Source organism: Conger conger, chromosome 9, assembly GCF_963514075.1.
Source record: "Conger conger chromosome 9, fConCon1.1, whole genome shotgun sequence".
Taxonomy (NCBI): domain Eukaryota; kingdom Metazoa; phylum Chordata; class Actinopteri; order Anguilliformes; family Congridae; genus Conger; species Conger conger.
Window position 1 is genome coordinate 43,409,304 of NC_083768.1, and position 25,500 is coordinate 43,434,803.

At 45.1% G+C, this 25,500-nt stretch overlaps 1 protein-coding gene across 1 annotated transcript; it reads left to right on the top strand.

Annotated features, from left to right (window-relative positions):
* The first annotated feature begins 1,102 nt into the window (after positions 1 to 1,102).
* On the top strand, positions 1,103 to 23,595 carry LOC133136407 (ceramide synthase 2-like). The gene is made up of 11 exons (XM_061253877.1): positions 1,103 to 1,631; positions 10,865 to 11,038; positions 11,443 to 11,560; positions 12,082 to 12,200; positions 14,043 to 14,100; positions 14,648 to 14,698; positions 14,997 to 15,089; positions 18,366 to 18,494; positions 19,680 to 19,786; positions 20,060 to 20,213; positions 20,660 to 23,595. The coding sequence occupies exons 2-11, from the start codon at positions 10,866 to 10,868 to the stop codon at positions 20,804 to 20,806; spliced, it is 1,149 nt and encodes a 382-aa protein (XP_061109861.1). The 5' UTR covers positions 1,103 to 1,631; position 10,865; the 3' UTR covers positions 20,807 to 23,595.
* The last annotated feature ends 1,905 nt before the right edge of the window (positions 23,596 to 25,500 follow it).

The window sequence follows — 25,500 nt, forward strand, 5'->3', positions numbered from 1 at the left end:
TTTGAATGGCCTTTTGTAATTTATTATATTGTTGGTGTGTATATGTGTATGTGTGTATATTGGTGGGGGGTGCATCGATTTTGAACACAAATAAAAATGGAACACTGGGTGAAAGCTCCATTCTGCCGCTCAATTACGCAGAAGCGTTTTGCGTACTTGCGCACGCCGACCAGCAGAGGGGGTGACATGACCGGTGTCGGGAGCAGTTAAAACTTCGATTGCATAAAGGCTGCGTTTATTAGATAATGTATTAAACATTCAATTGATACGTGTTTCTAAGTGCAGCGGTGGGTTACGTGGGTAACATGTATAAACTGTTTATTTTCTCATGGGTATCCGTTCACTCCCGCTGTTTTTGTTTCATTTGGATAGGCCGGCAGAGGAGATCGATTAATTGACATGCGAAACCTTGTACTATAATGACTGATAAGCTACAAACAGAACGGGCAAAATCGGTCTTCGTCAATGGCCGGAAACACTAGCACACCCCGCGTCCCCGTGTTGCCTTATACATTATCGGGTATTTAGGGATGACTTTACCACTGCGAGGCGTGTGTGCACATGAGTAACAGCTACAGTACACAGACCTCAGTTTTAGAGACCTCGCCCAGTGCACCACCCCCACGCTATCACCACATTCTATTCGCCAAAATGAGCACACTCTTCGAAGTACGGCGAGGCAAACACAACATTCGAGTAGCTAAACGATGGCGAAATTTACTTAAGAGCACAAAGACATTTATAGACCTAGGTTACCATACGCTCGGGCGTAAATCCCTACACATGTATGGTCATTTGTTGCCTATGTAGGTTATCCCTGGCAGGGAGACGGGGAGGAAGTTGCAAGGCTGTAGCCATAAATGTATCACTTGCAATAGCATTGTGGAACAGTTGTGGGAAAACATCTCTGGGAAAAATGATTTACAGAGGCGTCAGGGCGAACGAAGGGAGAAAAAAAGTTAACTATTTACGAAATCAAACAGGGTGAGTTTTTTACGTTTTCAGCAAATGAGCTTCTTCTCACATGCCTAAAAACGTCACTCTAAAACCCTCCCTCCTCCCTCTACTCCCCCCCCTCCCCACCCTATCTCCTCCTTTTTAGTCCGCTAGTCCTGTGCAACAGCAGCCGGGCTGACCGACGCCTATTCCCGGGGAACAATCATCGTATTCTTCTTCATTCCCAGAGAGGGATGGAAGACAAAAGTAATGGATTGAGTGTATAAAAATAAGAGGCAACTGAACTGGAATCACCAAGATAAAAAATAAAAATAATAAAAAATAAATACAAGGAAAGAAACTATCAAGAAAGCTAGAAGTACAAGTTCGATCGTCGGATGTATTCTCGACCATTCCTGGTTTGATCCTTCACATTTCCATTTCTGTTTTAAAAGACTTTTCGTAAATAATGAGGACAAGCGTCGGAGATACTGAGGCCGGACCATAAAGAAACAGACACGGACATTGACTCATCCGTACGGAAAGGCAACTTGGTTTCTCTTGTACGGCGCCATTGGTACTCAAGATAAGTTGTACTTGCCTGAAAACTGTGTTTTGTGCGTTTTATTAACGCGTTTACTCATCATAACTACGAGGGACTTCTGATTCGTACCTGCGTGGAACTTCTGACTGAAGTGAGTAGCTACCGTTATACGAAACTATTTCCTATTGGCTACTTACGAGGTTTTGGTAATGCAGTTACACGCTTGGGCCTAATGGTTTCTCATGTACTAGCATATCTGTACTCGCGTCTGATTGTATTGCTTCAGTTGGAAACTGCTTGTTGAATATTTTCTTGCTGATCACCGTAGGGCAGAAGATGTATTTCTTAAACAATCGCCACCGATGAAGTCGCAGGGAACTAATTTGGCCTACCTACACACGAGGCAGACACAACAGGCATTGGGCTGGCATCTTTAGAGACCGACGTAGCTGTAGCCTAGCAGTTACAATAAGTAAATGAAGAAACGCATCAAATTTATATACAGTGACAGGTACTCATGTTAGCACACAGTTTTACGTGCAGTAGACTATAGCAACTCGTTCATTTACAATTCAGATGTAGCTTATCTGGCAATACTGTGGTAGGATGTCTAGAGCATGTCTGTGTACCATTTTACACTATATGACGTGTAGACTAGCTACTCTCATCACCACGATAGTAAGGAAACACATTTGTTGTACGTTTTCATCCTCAATTCTCCAATGTCCAGATGTGCACTAGTGGCGCGTGTTGTTGGACAGTTGATACAATTTCACCTGTAGATGAGATGCAGAACACAAACGCTCACGTGCAAAAAATTTTTTTAAAAAAGGAAAGGTCGCATAATCCGCTTTGCCTCATGAAATCGAAACGGCTGCGTCGTACCTTAATGTAAGAACTCCCTGCACAACCACCGGGTTTCTTATTCGTGCAGTTGTGTGCGATGTGTGATGGCAAACTAGCTATTTCCTCCAGCCAATGTTTGACGATTTCATTGTTCTACTATAGCTACATTGCATTGCACTGCTTGACAATATTGCATGTAAGCATCACCTTTTTAGTTCAGACCAGAGGAAGCCAGAAGCAAGCAACTGTTTAGCCACCTTGGTCAGTCATGGAAGGTCTTAATCGTGGTTGTTTGCTAGAGAATACCGGCCTCTTTGATCCCTGAACGGATTCGTTCGTTCTGTTTATGCATACGCTTAACAGTGTCGTGCGAGGAGACTGTAGAAGCAAACTAAAATAGCGGTTCCTACATTTTGATTTCAAAAGCTCTCGTGTAGGACATCACGACTATCACGTGACGAGTGAGAGGTGAATCTGTATTGGACCGGGCTTGAGCTATTGAGTAACTACACATCACAAGAATTGCTTTTATTTCGGTAAATTATTTAAGTAGATATATGCCCCCCCTCCTCCTAACATTTTAAATACAGCCCAAAGAGAAACGCGCTGGGTGAAAATCAAATGGTCACGTCGATAGTAAGTAGTAGTAGTAAGTAAAGTAGTAGTTCAAAGGGGGGCACGGCGATAAAGGCGATATAAGTAGAATAGCTCACAATGTTTCAATGCATGTGTGCTGATAGCGATCCCCTGATAGGCTTTAAGAAATTGCTGAGAAGGTTAGCCTTCAAAACGTTAGCTTGCCTTCCTGGTGTGTATACAAATGCCCTAGGTTAGATCTCGTGTTTTTACAAGAACAACTTGATAAGCTGGAAACCGTGTGGTTTCTCCTCTCTGATCGCCAGACTTTACTCAATTTTATAAAGCAGGATACGTCTCATAATAACGAGTAGTTAAAGTAGTCGATGGTGTCCTGTAGTCTAAACCGGGCACAATGTACTTGCTGTTGAGCAACGACTATTTCCACCGCAAGTCTAGCAAAGTTTCAAAGTTCGCAAATTTTACCGGAAATGATTGTCGCAAGTGTCAACACGCTTAGTTGAACCGTAACAGCCAACAATGACAAATCTCTCCCACCCCACAAATCTGTCTTCTTGTCTGTGATGGTGGTATTAGGAGGGCCACAGGAGTTTTCTGATCGATTTATGCAGGCCTGCTCTGTGTTCTCCCTCCCTCCACTTTCAGGCCTAGCCGATTCCGCTATGTTTTGTAGCCTCAGAATTGTAACACAGCTCTCCCACAGCTCACTCTGACAGCTTGTTTCACACCGGTCGTTTTCGGGAAACATTCCGCGTATCCACGGCCATCATTTCAAGGCGGACGTCCACAAATTTTTGTCATATTTCATGGCCTCAGGCCGGTTACAGCTGTGATAGTCGCCTCCATATCATGTTAATGTCAATTAATGGCTTAGTCTGCTTTAAAACTGGTGTCACTACGCTAAAGTAGGCTACGTGTTAACGTGTGACTATTAAAGTTTATTAGGTTAAATTAAATATTAACCTATTTTAGTGGCATTTGAAAAGTCCCTTTTCTTGCGCGGGTTAGGCTTTTTTCTGGGGTTTCCCCTCATTGTAAAATGAATAGCCTGCATCTGTAAAAAAACGCATAAAGTGAAAAAAATATTACAGCTACTTCACTACTACACTATTTCTGAAAAAATAAGTGAATTTACCATCATTTATGTGTCCTGTTGGCCACTGAATTACAAAGCTGGAGCTGTGTCTGAGTGATTTCTGTATTGGCTAACACTACAGAGGAAACCATTTGGAATTTGAGTATGTGATGGACACCCTGAAGGCTGTCACATTTACTTGTATCTTAACTGCTGTCACCCCCCCATATTACACTCCAAATGCAGGCATTTTGCAGCTGAAATATTCCATGCATGACCTGAATTAGTGACTTAGTCCTCATTTGCAGCAAAGGATGCCGTGCTATCTGATGTCGTGTCAGCATCTCCTCACCACACCACATTTTCCAGGAGTTATAATTGCTTCCTGATACGATTGACTGCCATATCACGCTGAATGTCTTTTATGAGAATCGGTCTTGAGGTAATTTATCACAGAGCTGTGCCTATAAACAGGATAAAGCAACTGTGTAGCTTTTTCATTATTATTTTTGTCCTCCCTGGCCTAAAGTTTGGTCAAAGGTTCATGTGACCAGCCCCTTCCTCTTTTCATGCCATAGTCCAGTTGAGCCGTTTGGCTTTCGCTGTGTTGGTGGACTATGATTGGACTGCAGCTCTTGTCCGTGGTTGCCCTGAGAGTGGGTTTCCCCTGACTCTTCTGGCGGCAGGGGCCTGCTGTGGTTGATGAAGCCTAGGCCTCCAGTGCAGGGCCTGCCCAGCTCGGCTGCTTGACTGAAGGGTCGGAAGACAGCAGGGGCAGCCAGTAGCCTAGTGGGACCTGGAAGGTTGGTGGTTCAAGCCTTGATGAGCCACGATAAGATCCGCACAGCTGTTGTGCCCTTAACCCTGCATTGCTCCAGGGGGGATTTTCCCCTGCTTAGTTTAATCAACTGTAAGTCACTTTGAATAAAAGTGGCAGCTAAATAACACATTATTATAATATATATAATATACTATTTATTATAGTGGCCAGTAGAAGTACTGGAGGAGGGCACGTGCCCGTCTGTCATCTCCCAAATTTACGGGAGGCTTTGAAACTGGGTGAAGGGAATAGATGGGAAAATAGGGCCGTAATAGTTAGTTTAAAAAGGCCATAGTGTTTTTTTTGTTTTTTTTCTTGTTATATACTGGCAAGTTAGCACAGGCCTGCAATTTTACACATTTTCAATTGAAGTAAAAGACAGAAATAGAGTAATGAGCCACTGTTTAGCTGTTCTATTTGAATGCTGAGAATGGGTCATTCATGACTCATTGACGGCAGGCCTTTGAACAGATTTCATGAAGCAATAACTGTTGTGAATATTGGTGAAAAATGTATTCTTTTGAAATTTGTCGGCCGTCTGCAAGAAGTATACTGCTGTTTGAAAGGGTAAAGTATTTTATACCCGCAGTCTGACCCAGGCCTGGTTGACACATACTCGCAGTTACACACTTGCGCAAGTTCACTTTGTGATTAAAAGTACACAGACACGTATTCAGAGATGCACAGTTGGTGGACAGTGTACATTGGACTTCTGACCTCCCAGCCGGAGTGAAGTTCAGGAACAGGTTGTATAATGGGGAAACTGCCATCGTCTAGGTCTTGAAATGCTGTGCATCCTTCTAGGTTACCAGACCTCTGGATCCTGGAGCACAATTTTAGTTTTGGTCATTAAAAAAAATAATAATAAAAAAAAAAGTTTTATGTGATATCAATTTACACGGCTTGCTTTTCAGTGTCTTTACGGAAGCTATTCAGGTTAAGTACATCACTCTAGGGTCCAACAGCATCGATGCTTCATGTGGGATTTGACTGAGAGTGCTCTGGTCACAGGCCCAACTCTTAAAGCGGTACTGCACACTGCCACTTGGCTTCAGGCCAACACCACCAGATTTCCCCTGCACTTCCTCCTATCTGACCAGGAACAATACAACTGGAATCAGATGTTAGTGACATCACTTTACTGGTAGGAAATAGAGAGGACGTTCCGAAATCACGTTGGTAACGACCAATGAGACGATGCACAGGGCAGATACTTTTTTTGGCTATTCCTCTGCAGCCCCTGTTGGGAATGAATGGGTAGAGGCCTGCAGGTATTGACCAATCACGGTCCCTGTTGTTGTGTTTGTTCTTACAAACATACTCCTTTGGTTTGTTCATCTTTTTTTCACTGGTAAGGTTTCCTCAATGAAAAATGTCAGTCAACTTGCAACAAAACCCTCAAGTTTGTTATTTTGTCCACTTGCTGCTACGCCTGGATCAGAAACCTGTTGATTTGCAGCATTTAATTTGGGATTTATTTGTTAGCCTTTCAGCTGCAGGGGAAGTTGTTTGTAGGCCAGACTGGTATGATGAGAGTCGAGACGCCCTACTGCTTTGTTTTTTTTGTTTGGTTGTTTGGTGCCTGCTGTACACCCTCAGGAAAAAAGTTTTTTTTTTTTTTTTTGGCTTGATTCTATACTCTATCATAGGTGTGAAGTGTGGAGGCACTCAGACAAAGCAAAACGCCATTTGCCTGACAAAGGACCATTTAACGAGATGGGGTTCCATTTGAGCCATTTTGAGCGTAGTTAATAAGATATTATGAAAATACATTTAAAAACTGTGTACTTTTCAAAGAGTTATTTTGGATATAAAGACCGAATGATGTGTATCTGAGGGGGGGAAAACTGACTTGCCTTTCCCGTTGTCACTCCTGAAGCTGAGACCAAAGCAAAAATATAATTTTGCCTTTCCTTACCTTAAATGGCTTGTTTCATATTGCGACACAATACATTTGCCTGCACAGCACAAAAAATTTCCATGGACTGGCACTGCGAAGTAGCAACTTTGGGTTCAAGCGTTGACAGAGAAGCCCTGTTGGGTGTTCTTGTTAGATGGGTTTAATTTGCATCCAAGCTGGATAATTTCAGCGGCAGATGTTTGTCTTGGAGTGATGCTTGAATCGCATGAACCTGGAGTGAAAATGGTTTCAGCCATAGTCATAGAAGTAACAGAATTTGGGGAAATCCATTTTTTGAAACTTTTATATTGTATGCTGAGGACTCTTTAGAGAAGTAGGCCTTCAGGGCAACTTTGTATTGTAGTTCTTACTCTATGGTACTCTATAGAAATGGGGTTACAATTCTGTGACAAAACCTGCACTGTTCTGAACTTCCAGTAGGAGGACTTCTGCTCCTCTGGTGGGAACCATTTGCATAATGGAATGAAAGGCATTCCTGTCCCAGTTGGTCCAAGTGGGTGGTTCTCTCCTACAAAAACTCTGTAGACCATTGGTCAATCCGTACGTTAATCAGAGGGCAGCAGAGTAAGTGCACTGGCACGACTGTTCCAGAGCCTTACGCCGATTGGCTGGTGGTCCGACGTCCACCTCGGTGCCTCAGTCTGGGTGGTACAGCTGTGCTTTTGTTACGGTGAATTAGTTTCCCTTTCTCAATTCTTTTGTCGTTTTTAGTTTTGAGCAGGTGTAATTTCAGGAGTCATTTGGAGCGAGGGGACAGGGCGTAGCGCTGGGGTGGAGAGAGTGAGGTCAGAAGTTCTTCCTGAAATTTGATAGGCCGGCTCTGAGGCCACTGCTTTCAGACGGGTCTCCGTTCACATCCTCACGCAGGCCGCATTCTTCTTTTATTCTTTTATACTTTATTGGTGCTTATTCAGTAACTTATTTTTATTGGGGCGAGGCGCCGAAACTTGAGCAAGGCACCTCACAAGAGCTCTATCCCATCTACACCTCGGAGAGTTTTCTAATTCAATATACACTCTGTTTGGAAAAGGAATCCGATTCCCTGAGCTTTGTGTCTTAACACAAACGAACGCGCATACACCGAGCAGCTGGAGCTGGGGTTCGGATAATGCAGGTTTCATCTTCCACCAATGTGAATTACTTGACTTTAATAAAATGTAGTAGAATGCAAGTTTCATTGGGGGTGAACTTATTATCATGTGTGTGGAGGTGGAGTCCTGAATTGGGGGTTGGTTAATGCTTGTGAGCCTGGTGCTTTATTCAGTGTTTTGCTGAGAAACCTAATCTGGCTTTGCTGGGCCTATTTGAAAAAGGGGAAAGGAAAGCACTTAAGTCCTCATGGATGGAATCTATGTGGAAGTGGGTTTAATGTAATGACCGAGAGATCTTCAATGTGGTCTTACAAGTTAGCTGCTCTAATGTTTGAAGATATTTACACCTGCACACACGCACACATACACTCACACTCTTTCACTCACAGATGAACACACCATGCATGTGTGCGCACTCTCACACACACACTCGCACACAGATGCTCACTTGACACGCACACGTACACACCGGGAGAGAGCCAAAAACCACACTTTGCATTTTGGGGTACTGAGCAATAGGCATCTTTATTCTGCTTTCTCTTTCTTTCACTGCACGAGCAACTAGGCCCAAATAATTTCCCCCAGGTTGTTAAAAGAACGCCTTTTCCTGAGCTATCAACAGAATGGACCACTTTGCAGTAGAATGTAAATGTGATGTATGTCTGTAAGAGTGGAGTGGATGGTGTCTCCAGCTGAGCCATCTCAGGGCACCCAGCACAAAGGCAGGCCAGACAGAAAGGGCCAGGCAGGCTCCGCTGGGGGGGAAATGGTAGGCCCCGGGGCAGAGATCTCATCTGCCTCTGAATAGGCTGTGGAACAGTGTGGGTGCCCCTTAGGGCGAGGAATACCCAAATCACTATTGCTTAGTTTCCCACACAGGGTGCCTATTAAAATGCTGTAACTGCTAATAAATATCCAATTCACCGAGCCTAGGGTGGTGTTGCCAGTTTTGTTTAAGCGTTGTTGGGTAATTTCATGGCACATGTAGGCCTAAATACAGCACTCTCAACCAAATTAAGTTGGCTGAACATCAGTATTTGTTTTCTTTGCTTCTTTATGTAAAACGACTACTGTAACAATTCTAAACGGAAAATGTTATGATGTTTATTGCGCACAGTTTTTAAATCTGATATCCCAGAAATGCATGTTCACCACAAGGTCGGTTGCTGGGTTATCGCGCGCATTAGCGCTGGTGAGTGGTTGTCTTTAGAGCTCGGTGAGACACTTGCCTTCCCCCGTCCGTCGGCGCCTCGCCATGTGTTTCCGTGCCTGAGATGCATGCGGTTGCGCGTTAAATTGGCGGATTTGCGCTACGCGAGCTTTGCATTGTAAATCGTGTGCGGATCTACAGGATCGCTTTCACGCTCCCGTTCGTTTCTGTGACACGGCTGACACTGTGCCCAAACGGCTTACGACTGCTGCTGTGCAGACTCTTTCCAGAACATTCCAAACAGAACCCTCTTTCACTGGCTGCTGATGGCCCTTTTTTTTATTATTATTTTGATTTAAAATGGTAAGCCTTCACAAGACCTTCTTAATAGTAGTCAGCAATGCTGACTGCCTTTTAAAAGTGTACATTAAAAAAAAAATTTTTTTAAAAAGTGTGACTCCTTGTGAAAGAGTTGTTCAGACGTCCAATGTTTTATTTTCCAACTGCTTCAGTATATGTCAATTGGGGGAAAACGGTAGAAGTCCCCTTTTGCAGTGAACTTCAGCCCAGCTGTTTAACGTGACATGCCCAGTGTAATGGGCATCATGTGACCACCCAGAGATAACTTGAGATGTCCGCCTCTGCTCAGCAGTCGCTCCGCACTCTGGGTGTCTCCAGACCGCCACTGGAATTCCTTCCAAATGCCGGAGAGCAAGCCTGGCATCTCCGCCCCGACTCTGTGACGAGTCAGGTCTCCGTTGCCCATCTGTTTGGGTCAATCCAGCCCCCCTCCCCCCCCCCCCGACGATGATCCGATACATCTCCATACATCTCGTTCAAAATGGCTGGGGTTAGGCCATGTTTCCTTAGACCACGTGACCGTGTGCGCTTGAGAACAGTGCGAATCTGTCTTGAAGAGTGGTTGAGCTCCTTCCACTTCTCTCCTACGTGGGGGTAAATACACTGTGCTGTGTTTACATTCGGGGCATGTAAATGTGGTGTTTGTGTGACAATGCATTGTTGTATTTGTACAGTCATTATGTGGGAGGGTACACTATCTCCCCATTCTCTGTGTGTTGATATTACGGTTTATAGGGCCGGTGTCACGGACACAGATTAAGCCTCGTCCTGGACTAAATTGTGCTTTGAATCTCCATTCAAAATTGTATAGAGGCCCAAAGTGTCTTTATATTTGATGCAAGTTAAGATATGTAAATTGTAAGAATATGTAATATCGCCGCAGGTTCTGTGTGTTTCTAAGGTAATGTAGAGTTTGTAGGGACAGTGTGTATATTCATATGGTTAGTGTGTGCAAGTTTAGTGAGCTGTAAGGTCTATTGTAAGCGTGTGTAAAATGTACTGTACATGTATGTCCTGCCATTGGCCATTGCATGAACAGGGTGGCATCTGATTGGTCAGTGCTTTTACTGAAAATGTCTGCCCATCCACTCAGAGGTGGAGCCCCTAGTGGTGATAAGTGTAAGTGTATGTGTAAGTGTGTATTTGTATCTGCTTTCAGGCAGCGGCCTTTCTCATTTTTTCCCCTGCAGAAACTACACATGTAATCCAACCATTCATCCATTATGTGAATGTGTCATGGTGCCTGATTGGTCAGTGTGTGTATGAGTGTTTGTTCAGTTTTATGTGAATGTTAATCCACTACAGTTTCTGTGTGCATCATGTGTGTAAATGTATTATGGTGCCTGATTGGCCAGCGTGTATGAGTGTCACTGTACTGTTGTGTTTGATTGGTCAGTTTTATGTGAATGTTAATCCGCTACAGTTTCTGTGTGCATCGTGTGTAAATGTATCCTGGTGCCTGATTGGCCGGCATGTGCGTCCGTCAGTGCCCTGCAGCGTCTGATTGGTGGGTGTCTCTTGCAGCATGGTGACATGGCTGAGCGACTGGTTCTGGCAGGAGCGGCTTTGGTTCCCCGAGGGCCTGGGCTGGGCTGACCTCGAGGACCGGGACGGCCAGGTCTACGCCAAAACGGCTGACCTGTGGGTCACCATCCCCCTGGCGCTCTGCTTCCTGCTCGTCCGGCAGGTCTTCGAGAGGTCGGTGCCGCTCCAGCATTTCCTCCGCTCTCGGCTCCTGTACCAGGCTCCGCCTGCCGCTCTTTGTTTGGCTTGTTTTTGCCTCCCTCTGATTGGTTCAATGTACTCTCACCATACCACTCTGTGTGCTGGCAGCTGCTGTGTGCTGATATTCAATCTCACTTCAACTCTGCTTCACCATTTTTCTGCTGTTGCTGTTGTTTTTACCTTTACTGTGTAGATAAGGAAGTCTGTATTAATTCTCTCTTGCTCTGCTTTCTTTCACGGTCTCTCTCTCTTGCTCTCTCTCGTTCTCTCCCTCGTTCTCTCCCTCTATCTCTCTCCATCTCTTTATCTCTCTGTCTCTCTATCTCTCTTGCCCTCTCTGTCTTGCACTCTCTCTCTCCCTGCATCCCATCCTCCAGGACGGTGGCCACTCCTGTTGCTGCTCTCCTAGGCATTAGAGAGACGGCGCGGCTTCGAGCCGAACCCAACCATTCACTGGAGACCTACTTCTGTAACACAAGCAAACATCCCACACAGGTACAGGCCCAGGAGAGCACCCTCGCACTGCAGCCCCCAGAACAAATCATCACATTATTACAGCCCTGTCTGTTACAATGAGGCATTCAGTGACTCGGTGTATATATTTTCATTCTACTTTAGAAAATGTACCATCAGTTTTATGCAGCTGGGTATGGATGCAGTTCAGGTTAGGTACCTTATTACAGGGTACAACAATCAGACATGGGTCAAATATGTATGCTTTGGATTCAAATATTTTTGTACTCTTTACTGAGCTTGTCTGGTGTATCAGAACCTATGAAATACTCTCAAAATATACAAACCCTGCCTTCTGGTACTCTTTGTTAGCTTAATGGCACCAGGCAAGATCAATCGAGCACAGAAAAGTATAACATTATCCTTCAGCGCAGCTCCTACTGTTGAATTCTGATGACTAAAATGTCTAAATGGGGGTATCCGGTGAACTAACCCCGCCTGTTTTTAATCGCCATTGTCCTCACTGTGTCGTAATGGCGTCTCTCTGCTTGTTTTCCTGTCAGAGTTCGATAGAGAGCTTGAGCAAACAGACGGGCAGCTCGGTGCGTCAGGTCCAGAGATGGTTCCGGCGTCGCCGGAATCAGGACCGGCCCAGCCTGCTGAAGAAGTTCCGGGAGGCGAGGTAGGAAGCGCCGTTTGGCACGCACTCACACGACCGCACACCTAAATGCCGCACATGCTCAGTACGCGGCAACCGTGTTTGACAGCGGCAATGACGAATTGGCTAAAATGGCTGCCAAAACAATACAGCCAACTAACAGGTGGATTAAACCTGGTTTAGAAAGTGGAATGATCCACCGTGGCAATCCTGGTCATTGCAATCGGACTCTTCCATTTTAGATTATAGGGGTGTTACAGATATTTAACAATGTATGAAGTTAGGATACCAAAGCAACTGCATATGACAGTGGCAATGACAAATTAGCCTGTTGGCTTCTATATATTTATCTGACAACATCAGCATAGCTACCCTGTGCAATGAGGACACCACTTTAAGCACATTTTTCTTGGTGTTGTTTTGTGTGATCTGATTGAGGGCGCAATGCCAGTGGCACAAAGTGCACTTTATAACCCAGAGACACACAGTCTGTATTATAGTTTGTCTTATACACACAGTCGCCTGCCAATTTCAATAACAGTGCAGTTGTGTATACAGGGTGCTCAGACTGGCTGTGTTGTGTAATTGGGTTTGTGGAGTGTGAGTCTATGGAACATTATTGGATACATTCGGACGATGGAACTAGTGAAGTGTAATTGTGTGCAGGGATGTTACACACTGCCGCATTGTCTGATCACACACATTGTACATATCTGTGGCTGTGTATGCTACAATCGGTTTGTTGTGTGTCCCAGTCATGTTATGTTGTTCGCAATCCCGATGACAGTGACCAGCCCCCATACACATCCCTGTAAAGCTTCCTTATACCTGCACTAAGGGTGTGAGTGAATACACCTGACTAATCAGGAACAGCCGAGAAGCCAACTGTCAGAAGTGAGGGGACCAGGTATAAAAAGGGATGGAATTCCTATACGCATTAGACAATATGGATGTAAATGTGATGAAATTAAAAGGGTTATTTTAAGCTCTCTAGCACTTTAGCTTCATATTCATCATTTCATTTCATATCCAATGTGCTGGAGTAGAAAGCCAAAAGAACAGAAATTGTACCGCTGTCCAAATACTTACCGACTGCACTGGATATATATATATATATATATATATATATATATATATATAGGTGTTGGGACTAAGATTGGATAGTTGAGGGTCATTCCATGCCAACTCCAGGACATTTTTTTAGGGCCAAATATCTCCTGAATAAAAGGAGATGCTTGTCTTGAGAGCATATATCAATTCTACATAGAAAATGTCTCTACATACAAATTTACTAAGATTTATGGCTTGTCCTTACAAAGTTATGGACCTCTAAAAATCACATTTCGTGCCACAACACGCTTTTAATCGTGCCACCTGGCGAACTTTAAATGGCTGTACCAGCAAAAAGAAATTTGAGTCTGACGCTCAAATCTTCAGGAATTTTATCATTGTCTACTAAGAAACAGAAACAGACCTGAGGTGCTGTGGTGCAATCTCCTTTAGTTAGATACATATATACAGACTGTAACATTGTGTTTTTGTGCGTATGTGCTGGGTGTTGAGACTGTAACATTGTGTTTTGTGTATATGTGCTGGGTGAGACTCTGACGTTGTGTTTTTGTGCGTATGTGCTGGGTGTTGAGACTGTAACATTGTGTTTTTGTGTATATGTGCTGGGTGAGACTCTGACGTTGTGTTTTTGTGCGTATGTGCTGGGTGTTGAGACTGTAACATTGTGTTTTTGTGTATATGTGCTGGGTGAGACTCTGACGTTGTGTTTTTGTGCGTATGTGCTGGGTGTTGAGACTGTAACATTGTGTTTTTGTGCGTATTTGCTGGGTGTTGAGTTTGTGTGTTCTCTTTCAGCTGGAGATTTACCTTTTACCTTCTTGCTTTCTTTGCTGGCCTGGCTGCTCTCATCGATGTGAGTACCATTCCTCCATCCCCCCCTCCTTCTGTCTCTCACTCTCTCACACTCCCTCCTTCATTGTCACGTACAGTACCCTCCGGAATAATTCACGCCATTCATAGAGATGGACAACATACAATAGAGCTCAATACCGGTTATATTATATCCTTCTGTACTCATGTTCACTCTAATCCGCTCGCTCTGTCTCTCTCCTCAACAATTACAGTGCAGTCCATATGTATTTGGACAGTCTGCACTTTAACCTCACGTTTATTGTTTCATTTCAAATCCAGTGTGCTGGACTACAAAGCCAAAAATTGCACCAAATACATACGAACTGCACTGTATATTCTGTATGTTGGTTTAAATAAGCATGTTTTTACATGTCCATGCTACACACGCAGATGCGCACAGGCACACACATGCACACACACACACACACACACACGGTTTGTCAGTTTCTGTGGTCGTACATTACCGCTCATCCCAGCACAGATGCAGTCTGCAATCCTCTGTGGACCTGAGGCTCATGCATTATCTCTCCCTCTCTCTCTGTTTTCAGAAACCCTGGCTCTATGACTTGAAAGAAATGTGGAATGGATTTCCCATGCTGGTATGTGAATAGTTTATTATTACATGAATTCAGGACATCAGTGGCAAGCATCTTGTATTTCAAAGGGTGTTGCCTCTGTACGGTGAAACATCTTGCGTAAACCCCAAGCCATCTTTCTGAAAGCGGAAACAGGTTATGTCAGTTTTAAATGTGTTTTTCTTTTTCTCTCTTTCTTTTTTTTCTCTGTGCAAATTTCTTAACCGTACTGATATACTCTGTTAATATTTTGTTTAGCAAATGTGCCTGTATCTGTGTGTGTCCCTCCCACTCTCATTCTGTGTCCCTCCTCCCTCCCCAGGCCCTGCTTCCCTCACAGTACTGGTACTACATGCTCGAGCTGGGTTTCTACATCTCTCTGCTGTTCAGCGTGGCCACGGACGTCAAGCGCAAAGTGAGTGCCCCGTTCCCCTGCCCCGTTCCCCTGCCCCGTTCCCCTGCCCCGTTCCCCTGCCCCGTTCCCCTGCCCCGTTCCCCTGCCCCGTTCCCCTGCCCCGTTCCCCTGCCCCGTTCCCCTGCCCCGTTCCCCTGCCCCGTTCCCCTGTCCCGTTCCCTTGCCCCGTTCCCCTGCCCCGTTCCCCCGCCCCGTTCCAGTCCTGTGGCATTTGCTCCAACCATGCGCTACACCACCTGATTTCACTCATTACCTCACTTCCTGAACCAAGCAGGTAAAATGATGAGTGAGATCAGGTGGTGTAGCGCACGGTTGGAGCAAATACCTGCCCCCACAGCACCCCCAAACCCCCCTTACAACTGCCGGCCAATGTTTGCTCATTAAATAAAGCTTTGAATCCGACACATTTTCAGTGTGTATGAAAATATATCTTGTGTAACATGCATTTGCAGTTGTTCATATTGGGTATGCTCACATACATTCTATTCAATTGTACATTGTACAATATAGGCTATGTGCACATTTAGCATTTTCCTTGCCTTTGTTTGTATGCAAAGTGAGGATTGGATTGATGCGTCTGCAGATCCGTTATTGCTCATGCTGCAGAAGTCTACTTTGGTTAGCAAATCTAGGGTAAATAAAATGCAGCATATACTGAACATACCGTGCTGTGCAAATGTCATTGGTGGTCTCGCTTGCTTCTGGCTCTCCAGGTAATACCAGGCAGCCTCAAAGTTTTTATGTAAAAAATTATTGTTCGGAAGTCTCTCCTACTGGCACTAATGCAGAAAACGAAAAGGGAAAAACTCCTATACGGCCAAATTCATACGAGAGAAATGTGACGTCGATAAGATTTTTAGTCTTCTCAGACCGCGTTGTATATATTTAAACGAATGTAGGAAAAGGTACTTTGAATGAGCCTGTGTTCATGTCTCGGTGAAGGTCAGCTAAGTGCACAAACAGGAGTGTATCGGGCAGAATGCGTGATATTACGGTGGAGTGCAGTGGCCATCGGGGAGCGGGGAGGTGGCGTGGGTGTTGAGGGCTCTCAGCAGGGCCTTTTCTCAGTATCGGGTTAATGTGTGCTGAATGTCCCCTGGTCGCTGTGACAGGGACGGTCCAGACGACCTGACTGACGTTCACGGGTCCTTTCAGGGCACGGGCGGAGCCGCCCACTGCAGGGGTTGAGCCCGAATGGAGGCCGGCAGGGCCTCAGTCGCACATTTACCACTAGAAGGAAAAGGCAAGATTGACGTTTCACAAATACAAAAGATTTGCTTGAACCCTCCACATATGTGATTAGAATGTTCTTAATTGAATATTTTAATGCCGATGTAACCACAACTGGCAACTTCCTTTCCGAAAAAGGAGGTTAATTATTGCTATGCACTATCCGTAGATCCACGGCATGTTTAAAAGATGTGCGCGTTTCACGTGTTGCTGTCTCTGATATTGTTAAACGCTGAGATTCAGCCTCGAATGGGACGGCGGGGAGGAGGTTTGCAAGCGCTGAGGTTGTTTTCTCTCACTTGGTTTCAGTGCTGTTCAGCCTGAGCTATGATCGAAGAAGGCACGTGATATCAATATTTATGATGTGAAAGGACGGCTTCGGATCATAGGGTGCCGAGCCCTGCCCCGGATACGGCCGGCCCGTCGGATTTCCATCTAATTAAGGGCTTAATTGGGCTGATTGGGTGCCCCCCCCTCGCTTGGAGCTTGTGAATAATTCAGGTTGAAAATGGGCTGGACGCGCTCCCTTCTGACAGCGGGAGGTCTCCCCGTTGGTTTGGAAGGAGTCCCAGGCCCTCTTCATCCGTAATCACAGGCCTACTTGGGCTCTCGGCGTGTGCTCTTGGCAGCCGTGTCGGGCTGCCCTAGACACACGAGTTCTAAAATCCATTTATACGGGCTGTCGAAGATGCACTCCATTGATTTTTCATTTATTTGTTTCTCGTTTGTTTTTTGTTTTTTTTCGTGTCCTTGACATTATGTCGGGAGCAAACACGAACGGGACGAGTCTCTCTGTCTGCGCATCTCCCCCGGGAGCCGTTTTATGAAAGCGCAGAAAACGCAGGGCCGTCCTCACGCCGGTCACTTCCAGCCGACAGAACTTGCGAGAATTAATACAGAAATCAAAATGGCCGCCTTCACAGGGACCAGTCTAGTACGGCGGTGGGGAACATTTCCTTCAAAGACTTTGAACCCGCGAAACACCTTTTGGAAAGTCCAGAAGCGTAGCCATATACAAAATGGGTATCTCTTTGGAAAATGTGACGATAGTGGTGTTTAACTGGAACTTTTTGGAGGGAATAACAGATGTTATTGTAGCGTTTTCACCAAACCGGGTTAATGATCAAGTGTGTGCTGGCAGCTGGTGGACAGTGCAATGATACACTGGTCACGGGATCAAGTCCTGGGTGGGGCACTGGCAGTTAGAGAGATCTCGGGAGATCAGCTGTTTCTGAGCAGTTTAATCACCCCACCTGGCACCAACAGTCAAAGTCACTTGAGTCACATTTCTTCCTCATTTCGATGTTTGGTCTGAATAACAATCAAACCTCTTGACCATGTCTGCATGCTTTTATGTGTTGAATTGCTGCCACAAGATTGGCTGGTTAGATATTTACATTAACAAACTGGTGTACAGGTCTACCTAATGAAGTGGTCACTGAGTGCACATGGATTGCATGTGAACTCTGGATAAGAGCCTTTACTAAATGCCTGAATGTAACCAGTATGCCATGTTCAGCTCCCTGATACTCCTGTGCTATTGCTCCTCCCGGTCCTATCAGTAGAATATTCCGTGCTGGGGGGAGAATATCGATTAAACGCTGCATTACTCTGGGTTATAAGTGATGTATTAATCGCACAATTACAGACAGAACGACGCACCAGGGTGAGGCCCAACAATAAACTGTGCCTGCAGCTGTGTACAGAGGCTTTTATAGGCGATAATTGTTCTGTGTAATGTCAGCCTACCTCACTGGCTCCTGTGAAGAGACTTTTTAGGGGGTCTAATTCGGCCTGCACATGACCAAGAAGTCTTCGTTTGTCGTGGCAGCGTTGTCACGGAAAGTGCTTCGACTGCATTGTTTCAAATGCGCTGTGTAAATAAAGTTATTATGTTTGAATCCTGGAATGTGCTTGTCTTCAGTCTGAGGTCACGATTGGCTTACGGGCTCGGACCAATGGGAGAGCAGAGCGGTGTGACCGAGCCTCCTGCTGAATTGTGCTGGCCGTTAAAAGTTTTCCTCCTCTCTCTCTCTCTCTCTCCAGGACTTTAAGGAGCAGATTGTTCACCATCTGGCCACCATCACGCTCATCAGCTTCTCCTGGTGCGTCAATTACATCCGGGCCGGGACCCTCATCATGCTTGTGCACGACGCGTCGGACTACCTGCTGGAGGTACGGCCCCCGCCGCTCTGTAGCTGCTGCGCTAACGCGCGGGTGATGTCACGGCTGCACTCATGTAAAGATGATGTCACTGCTGCGCTAATGTAAAGATGGAGTCACAACTGTGCTGATGTAAAGATGATGTCACAACTGTGCTAATGTAAAGATGATGTCACAACTGTGCTAATGTAAAGATGGAGTCACTGCTTCGCTAATGTAAGGCTTTCAGGCCTCCTCGTGTCCTCTCACAAGCAAGCCTTCACTTTCTGTCTCTGTGTCCGTGCGTGCGTGTCTCTCTCTCTCTCTCTCTCTCTCTCTCTCTCTCTCTGTGTCTCTGTGTCTGTGTGTCTGTGTGTCTGTGTGTGTTTGTGTCTATGTGTGCATGTCTCTGTGTCAATTTCAATTTAATTTGCTTTATTGGCAGGACAACTACAGTTAAATAGTAAATGGTTAATATAGTGCCTCTATCCAAAGCGCTGTACAATTAATGCTTCTCATTCTCCCATTCATACACACACTCACACACCAAAGGCGATTGGCTGCCATGCAAGGCGCCGACCAGCTTATCAGGAGCATTTAGGGGTTAGGTGTCTTGCTCAGGGACACTTCGACACAGCCCGGGCAGGGGATCGAACCGGCAACCCTCCGACTGCCAGACGACTGCTCTTACTGCCTGAGCCATGTCGCCCCAGTTATATTGCCAAATATGATACTCTGCATTATATGGAAATCAACCGTATAATTTGTGTCTCTGTGTGCATGTGAGTCACTGTCTGTTGTATGTTCCATTTTTTTATTTGTTTATTAACCTTTATTTAAACAGGGTGAGTTGCTTTACGAGTTCTTCCTCGACTGAGCGGTGTGGATTGTCTCTGCCCCCAGGCAGTGTCTGAGTCAGTGAGGGCTGTTTTAATCATAATGGTTTAGGTGTAATTAGGGCTGAGTAGGCTGATCCTGGATCTGTTATTTTTGGGGAGAAATTACTGAGAGCTGCTCTCAATGTCTGTCAGTTTATTTTATTTTAAGAGAGGGGATGTCTGATCTGAGTTGGCATTCATTTATGCCTGCCCTCTGGTGGGCGGCTCAAGGAACTGCAGCCAGGGTGATAATCTGTGTCTCTCCCTCCCTCTCCCTCTCCCTCTCCCTCTCCCTCTCCCTCTCCCTCTCCCTCTCCCTCTCTCTCTCCCCCTCTCGCAGTCAGCGAAGATGTTTAACTACGCAGGCTGGAGAAAGACCTGCAACTACATCTTCATCCTCTTTGCTGCCGTCTTCATCATCACTCGCCTCGTTATCTTCCCCTTCTGGTGAGGGCCGGACTCTCCGCGCTGGCGCAGTGAAGCGCTGCGTAGTGTTCTTTCTGTTCTGACGCGTTCTACATGCGTAGCTGCACTCTAACTCCTAATGAACAGGGATTGGTAAAACATGCAACTCAAAGATTTGAAGGCACTGTACTCTGTTCTCAGCATTAGCCCTGGTACATCTCGGCTGTGCTACTACTTGTCACACCGCACTATTAACTAATATTTGGCAAAGCTCCCTGGAGCTGGGAGGGACTGACCGCTGCCTCTCTCCCCCAGGATCATGCACTGTACCTGGGTGTACCCGGTGACCATATACCCCCCGTTCTTCGGGTACTACTTCTTCAACGGGCTGCTGTTTGTGCTGCAGTGCCTGCACATCTTCTGGGCCATGCTCATCCTGCGCATGGCCGTCAAGTTCCTGCCCGGAAACGTAAGCAGGCAACCCGAACCCTCTGTGTGTCTGCGTCTGCGTGTCTGCGTCTGCGTGTCTGCGTCTGCGTCTGCGTGTGTGTGTCTGCGTCTGCGAGGAAGGGGTGTGAGTACTGACTGTGTGTGAGAGTGTGTATGTTACATGGTGTGAGTGTGATGCATGGATGGGATATGATTCTGTGTGTGTGTTTGTATGAATGTGTGATTCTGTGTGTGTGTGTGTGTGTGTGTGTGTGTGTGTGTGTGTTTGTATGAATGTGTGATTCTGTGTGTGTGTGTGTGTGTGTGTGTTTGTATGAATGTGTGATTCTGTGTGTGTGTGTGTGTGTGTGTGTGTTTGTATGAAGGTATGATTCTGTGTGTGTGTGTGTGTGTGTGTGTGTGTTTGTATGAAGGTATGAGTTACTCACTCCCCTGCTGTAACTCTGCTGTAACTCTTTTCTGTAGAAAATAGTGGAGGATGAGAGGAGTGACCGGGATGAGACAGACGAGTCTGAGGAGGAGGAGGACCAGAAAGAGGGCAAGCCCACCAAAAACGGGCCCGTGCGGAACGGCCACCCCGCCCTAAACAACAACCACCGCAAGACGGAGTGACCCCGCCCGGGACAGGGGGGGAGTGGCAGGACCGCTGGATGACCTCTCCCCTCTCACAGAGGGGAGGGGGAGGAGCCATGCACACAGACACACCCACACCGATGAACACTACACACAGACACGCCCACTGGCCACAGACCAACCACAAACGCCCATCCACCATCCTGCAGGGGTCCTTACTGGTAACTACGCAACACTAAAGCCCTCCTGCTTTTTCTGTCTGTGGAAGAGGGAGAGAGAGGGGGATAGCAATGCCATTAGCATAATCTGAACTTTTAGTGCCTTTTAACAGTCAGGTTGTGTCCAAACAGTCCCTTCTTTTTCTCTCTCACTCTCTTGCTCTCCCCCCCTTTCTCTCTCCCCCCAGTCTTATTCACTAACCCTATCTGGCTGTGTGGTTCCACATTGACTCCCCACACACTGTATAAGACTTGAGAATCATGTCAACATTGTGTCCGCAGTCAGCGTTCCCTTCCTGTGCGCCAAGCGCACCTTCTCTGTGATTGGTCCTGAAGCACATGCTCCGTGATTGGTTGTGAAGCACGTGCTCCATGATTGGTTGTGAAGCATGTGTTCCATGATTGGTCCTGAAGCTGACTGCTCAGTGCTGCGTTCTCAGGCCGAGTGCCTTTTTTTGTTGGTTTTTTTGTGTGGCATAAACTGCCATTTTGGCCGGGCTGAACTATGTTCAGACCATGGGGACATGTGTGCCAGTGTTGGATTGCCACCACAGAGAAGCATACAGTACAGTATCCTCATAAATACCCCCCCCCCCCCCCCCTCCTTGTGACTTGGTTCAGTCCAGAGGGGCTTTGCTGGTGTTGCCTCCCATTCCTCAGTAGGTCATTTACAGAACAGAATGGATTGTTCCACTGCTGTTTGTTGCACGGTGGCTTCTGTGCGCATTTACAGCATAGAGCTACTCTGAGACTGTACGCCATTTTGGTTGATCTTTCATCTAACGTAGCACGTGCCAGTGGCGTTTAGCTTCTTCTTTTTCCTTTTTTGGTTAAAATTCAATTGGAAAAAAAATCGGCCTGATAAGAACTGTTTTAAATATGTCTCAAACAGAGAGAGCAGAAAACAAAATAAGTTGTTGTTGCTCTCATTGTGTATACATTTCTGTTTCCGTCCGTCTGTGTCTAATAAAAAAAATCTTTCCAGGAGCAGGAATTGCGCAGAACTAATTAATTTTATTTTTAATATATTTCTTTGAGTTATTTTCTAATGAGATATGTTACTTTGGTTTTTAATTTTTTTTTAAACTGAAGAACCAAAGTAACCCAGGCACCTAGATTGACCGCATTTCAATCATGCGTAGGCTACTACTATTCTCCAATGTCTTCGAATTTAGTTTAATTGAGTACAGATGGGTTTTCTGTAGTCCAGTATAGTACACCATGCAGTATTCTGATTTAGTACAGTTGATTTCTTTTACAGTATTATCCTGTTAATATTGCTATTCTTGAATGTGTTCAGTGGCTTTTAATTGTGGGCCAAAAACTACACAAAAGTGAGTATCTGCCAAGACTGAACTGGGTTTGGACTTTGGTGTTTTTGTGGAGGGAGATCTGCTGAGTGATTCCGTTTTTCTTTTTTTTCTTTTTTTGAAATGCGGGTTTACAGTTTTATTTATGCTGAGCGTTTGAACCAAGGTCAGATCCACTCGCTCAGCCAAGATTTAATGAAGAAGAAAAAAAAGGCCAAAATGAGATTTACGTTGTTTCATTAGAATTGTTTTTCGTAAGTGCCTTATCCGTCAGTGTGGACCCTGTCTGTGTGTTTCTAACCTGTCCCTAAGTCTTCCCTTTCTGACATCACTTCCTCGTTACTACTAATTCTCATTGGCCCTGCCAAACTCAGTCACCCAATCACACGCTGTTCCGCTGTGGTCTGTCATTCCATTTTGCTCGTAATCCTAACCATGGCTGCCACACCCCCACCCACCCACCCCGCCCATTTCCTCGTGTTCCAGAAAAATACCGCAGCTCCCTTATTGCAATGTTTTAATTTTGTATTTTTTTTTGTTATGATGCCAAAATATAAGATACAAATTATGATTATGAGAACCGTGTGCTGGTGTCTTTATTCTGTGTGCTTCACTGTACGGATGATTTTGTTGTTGTATATCGTTTGGTCTGTATTGGGCTTAGTGTGCATGAAGGATGAATTAACAGTGGGCAGTGGAAGGGCTGAAACTCAAGAACTCTAACCACCATGCTTGAGCACATTACACCAATGCTTTATAAATAAAAAGCTTCATTTCTTAAATGCATACAGGTCTACTTTGAGAATGCAAACATACGCTAAAGCAACTCCAAACCCTCTCGGGGCGAATAGCCATTAACATGGAAACCGTTCAGCTGGGTTGCCAGATGTATTCAGACAGAACTTGGGGGCAATCACATCTTGGAAGTTTTTAGGTCTGTAAATATCGCCGGATGTATTTCTTGGAAACGAAGGGATTACATTGTATAACAGAAAGCCAACCCTATTCCCACTGAGCCCTAAGTGAATGTTTGGGCATGCACCCAACCGGAATCAGGAGATTTTATTAATCTTCACTCTTTCTCAATGGAACTGACTTGTGATGCCAGTTGGTGGAGTAAGAAATGTGCATGTGCATGCATTGCAGTTAATCTACCTTTGAACATGACATCATTGGAATGTTATATCTATTGCATTGTAGATCATACCAAGGAAAAGTGCTATAGTTTCAGAAAGAGATGCAAGCTAGGATTCTTTCAATGTATTATTTCCTTACTCGCAATAAAAAGCAATGTTTTTTTTATTTTTATTTTTTTCTTCAAAAACAATACTTTGTTCTAAAGCTAACTTGCCACCGTGAAATAGAACTAGAACCGTCCAGTCATGTCGGTTGTATGAGTAGATCTTTATGGGAAATAATTCACATTGCTGCTTTTAATGTTTTGCGTGTTTAAAGAACCGGCCTAATAAACGTGTAGCTATTTAAGGTGAATGCAAAAATGCCAAAACCCATGTTTTGCCATTGCTTTGAAAGAGCCGTTTAGGTCCTACACTGCGCAGCGGGCAGGGTTGGTTGGCTGTATCGCCCTCTAGTGGACAACTGCCATTACACCGGTAGTAGCTCAGTTCCGCTCGCTCCATTTCTTTTATTTACAAATAGTAAAAAAATGGCGTCTGTTTCTCAGCGGCTGCCTGCTTGTAGCTGCCACCTGTATGAGTATATTTCAGGTGTGGGATGAGTGTGGTGGAACCCAAATCATTTAATAGACGAAATGTAAATAAAGTAATTCTATGAACAGTCGATATTAATCATTTAACTGTGCCCAAGCCTCTAACCGCAGATATGTCGATGTGTGCCACTTTGCTAGTGTCAACATGCCCTGCGTTCGTGTTTTCCTGTGCAGGTGATTGCAGGGACCTTATCTGAGTCTATAAGAAATTATATGTAGGCTTTCTGCAGCTACTTAGACGATCTGCTTTGGCATTCTTGGACTGGGAATACTCGGATGAAGTATACAGCTGGACACCAATTTCAATTAATTTATGTGGATAAAATGGGTTGAGCTGCACAGCGGCGATTTGTCCTGAATACGGACTGGCAAATTTATGAATATTTTATTGTAGTCAGTCAGGAACATTTCTATGTCTGCCTATACAGAGGTGAGTGAAAGGCCTTTATGCAGAAAAGCTTTTGTTAACGTTCTTCAGATTAAATGCATTCACGCACATGAATACTATGGCACTCTATTTTTCATCGATTTGCTCACTTTTAATTATTAATAGGTGACTGTGCTAACTTATTTATTTACCTTATTTACCTCGCCTCTTACCGTAAAAGCTTTCCATAGCTCGTATTTGACATATCGTCCAAGTTATTGGGGTGAAGGAGGTCGCTTGTGGGCATGGCCCAGTGTACCGTACCATGACACATCTCCACGCCTGAAACATGGCTGTATTCTGCCTGAGCCTGCTTGTGACCTTCGCTCCCGAGAGCAGAGCAGAACAGAGCTGTACTGTATCCTCTACAGAAGGGGCTGTGACCGCAGCTGAACCGGGGAAGCGGCCCTCGGCTCGCTGCAGAGGGGAGCTACAGCGCAACCATAAAGCAGGGACTCATTTCGTTCACAGCTGTAGTACGGTAGACACAGACAGACACAATTCGGTACATAAGTGTTGACAGTGACGCATTTGTGTTGTCTTGGCTCTCTCCTGCACGTTGGATGAGAAATGAATATGAGGTTAAAGTGCAAACTTTTAGGGTATTTCCAATCCATATTGGATCATACCTGGAGGAATTTACAGCCCTTTATATACATTGCCCCCCCCTACATTTTGACACTTTACAAATTATTGGCATTTAAATGCATAATATCATGGATTATATGAAGAGAAAAATAAAATGAAGTCTATTTATAGTACATTGCTGTATGGTCCATGTCTGTAAGTGTTTGTTTTGCTAGTTTGGAGTTTAATGTGTGTTTTCCCCCGTAACGTTTACACTGAAGAGGTCATGTGACTTATTGTGTTCGAGCAGCGAGGCCTACACAATGGATTAATCACTGTTTACTTCAGAACCAGATAAGCTCAAGAGCTCGTTATTATTCTGAGGTGATGTAATTCCGTTCCCATGTATGTGATCCGTTTTCATTCTCCCATGCGCAATGCCCAGCCATGTGCAAGCAATAGTGTCAAACAACTGATCGTTT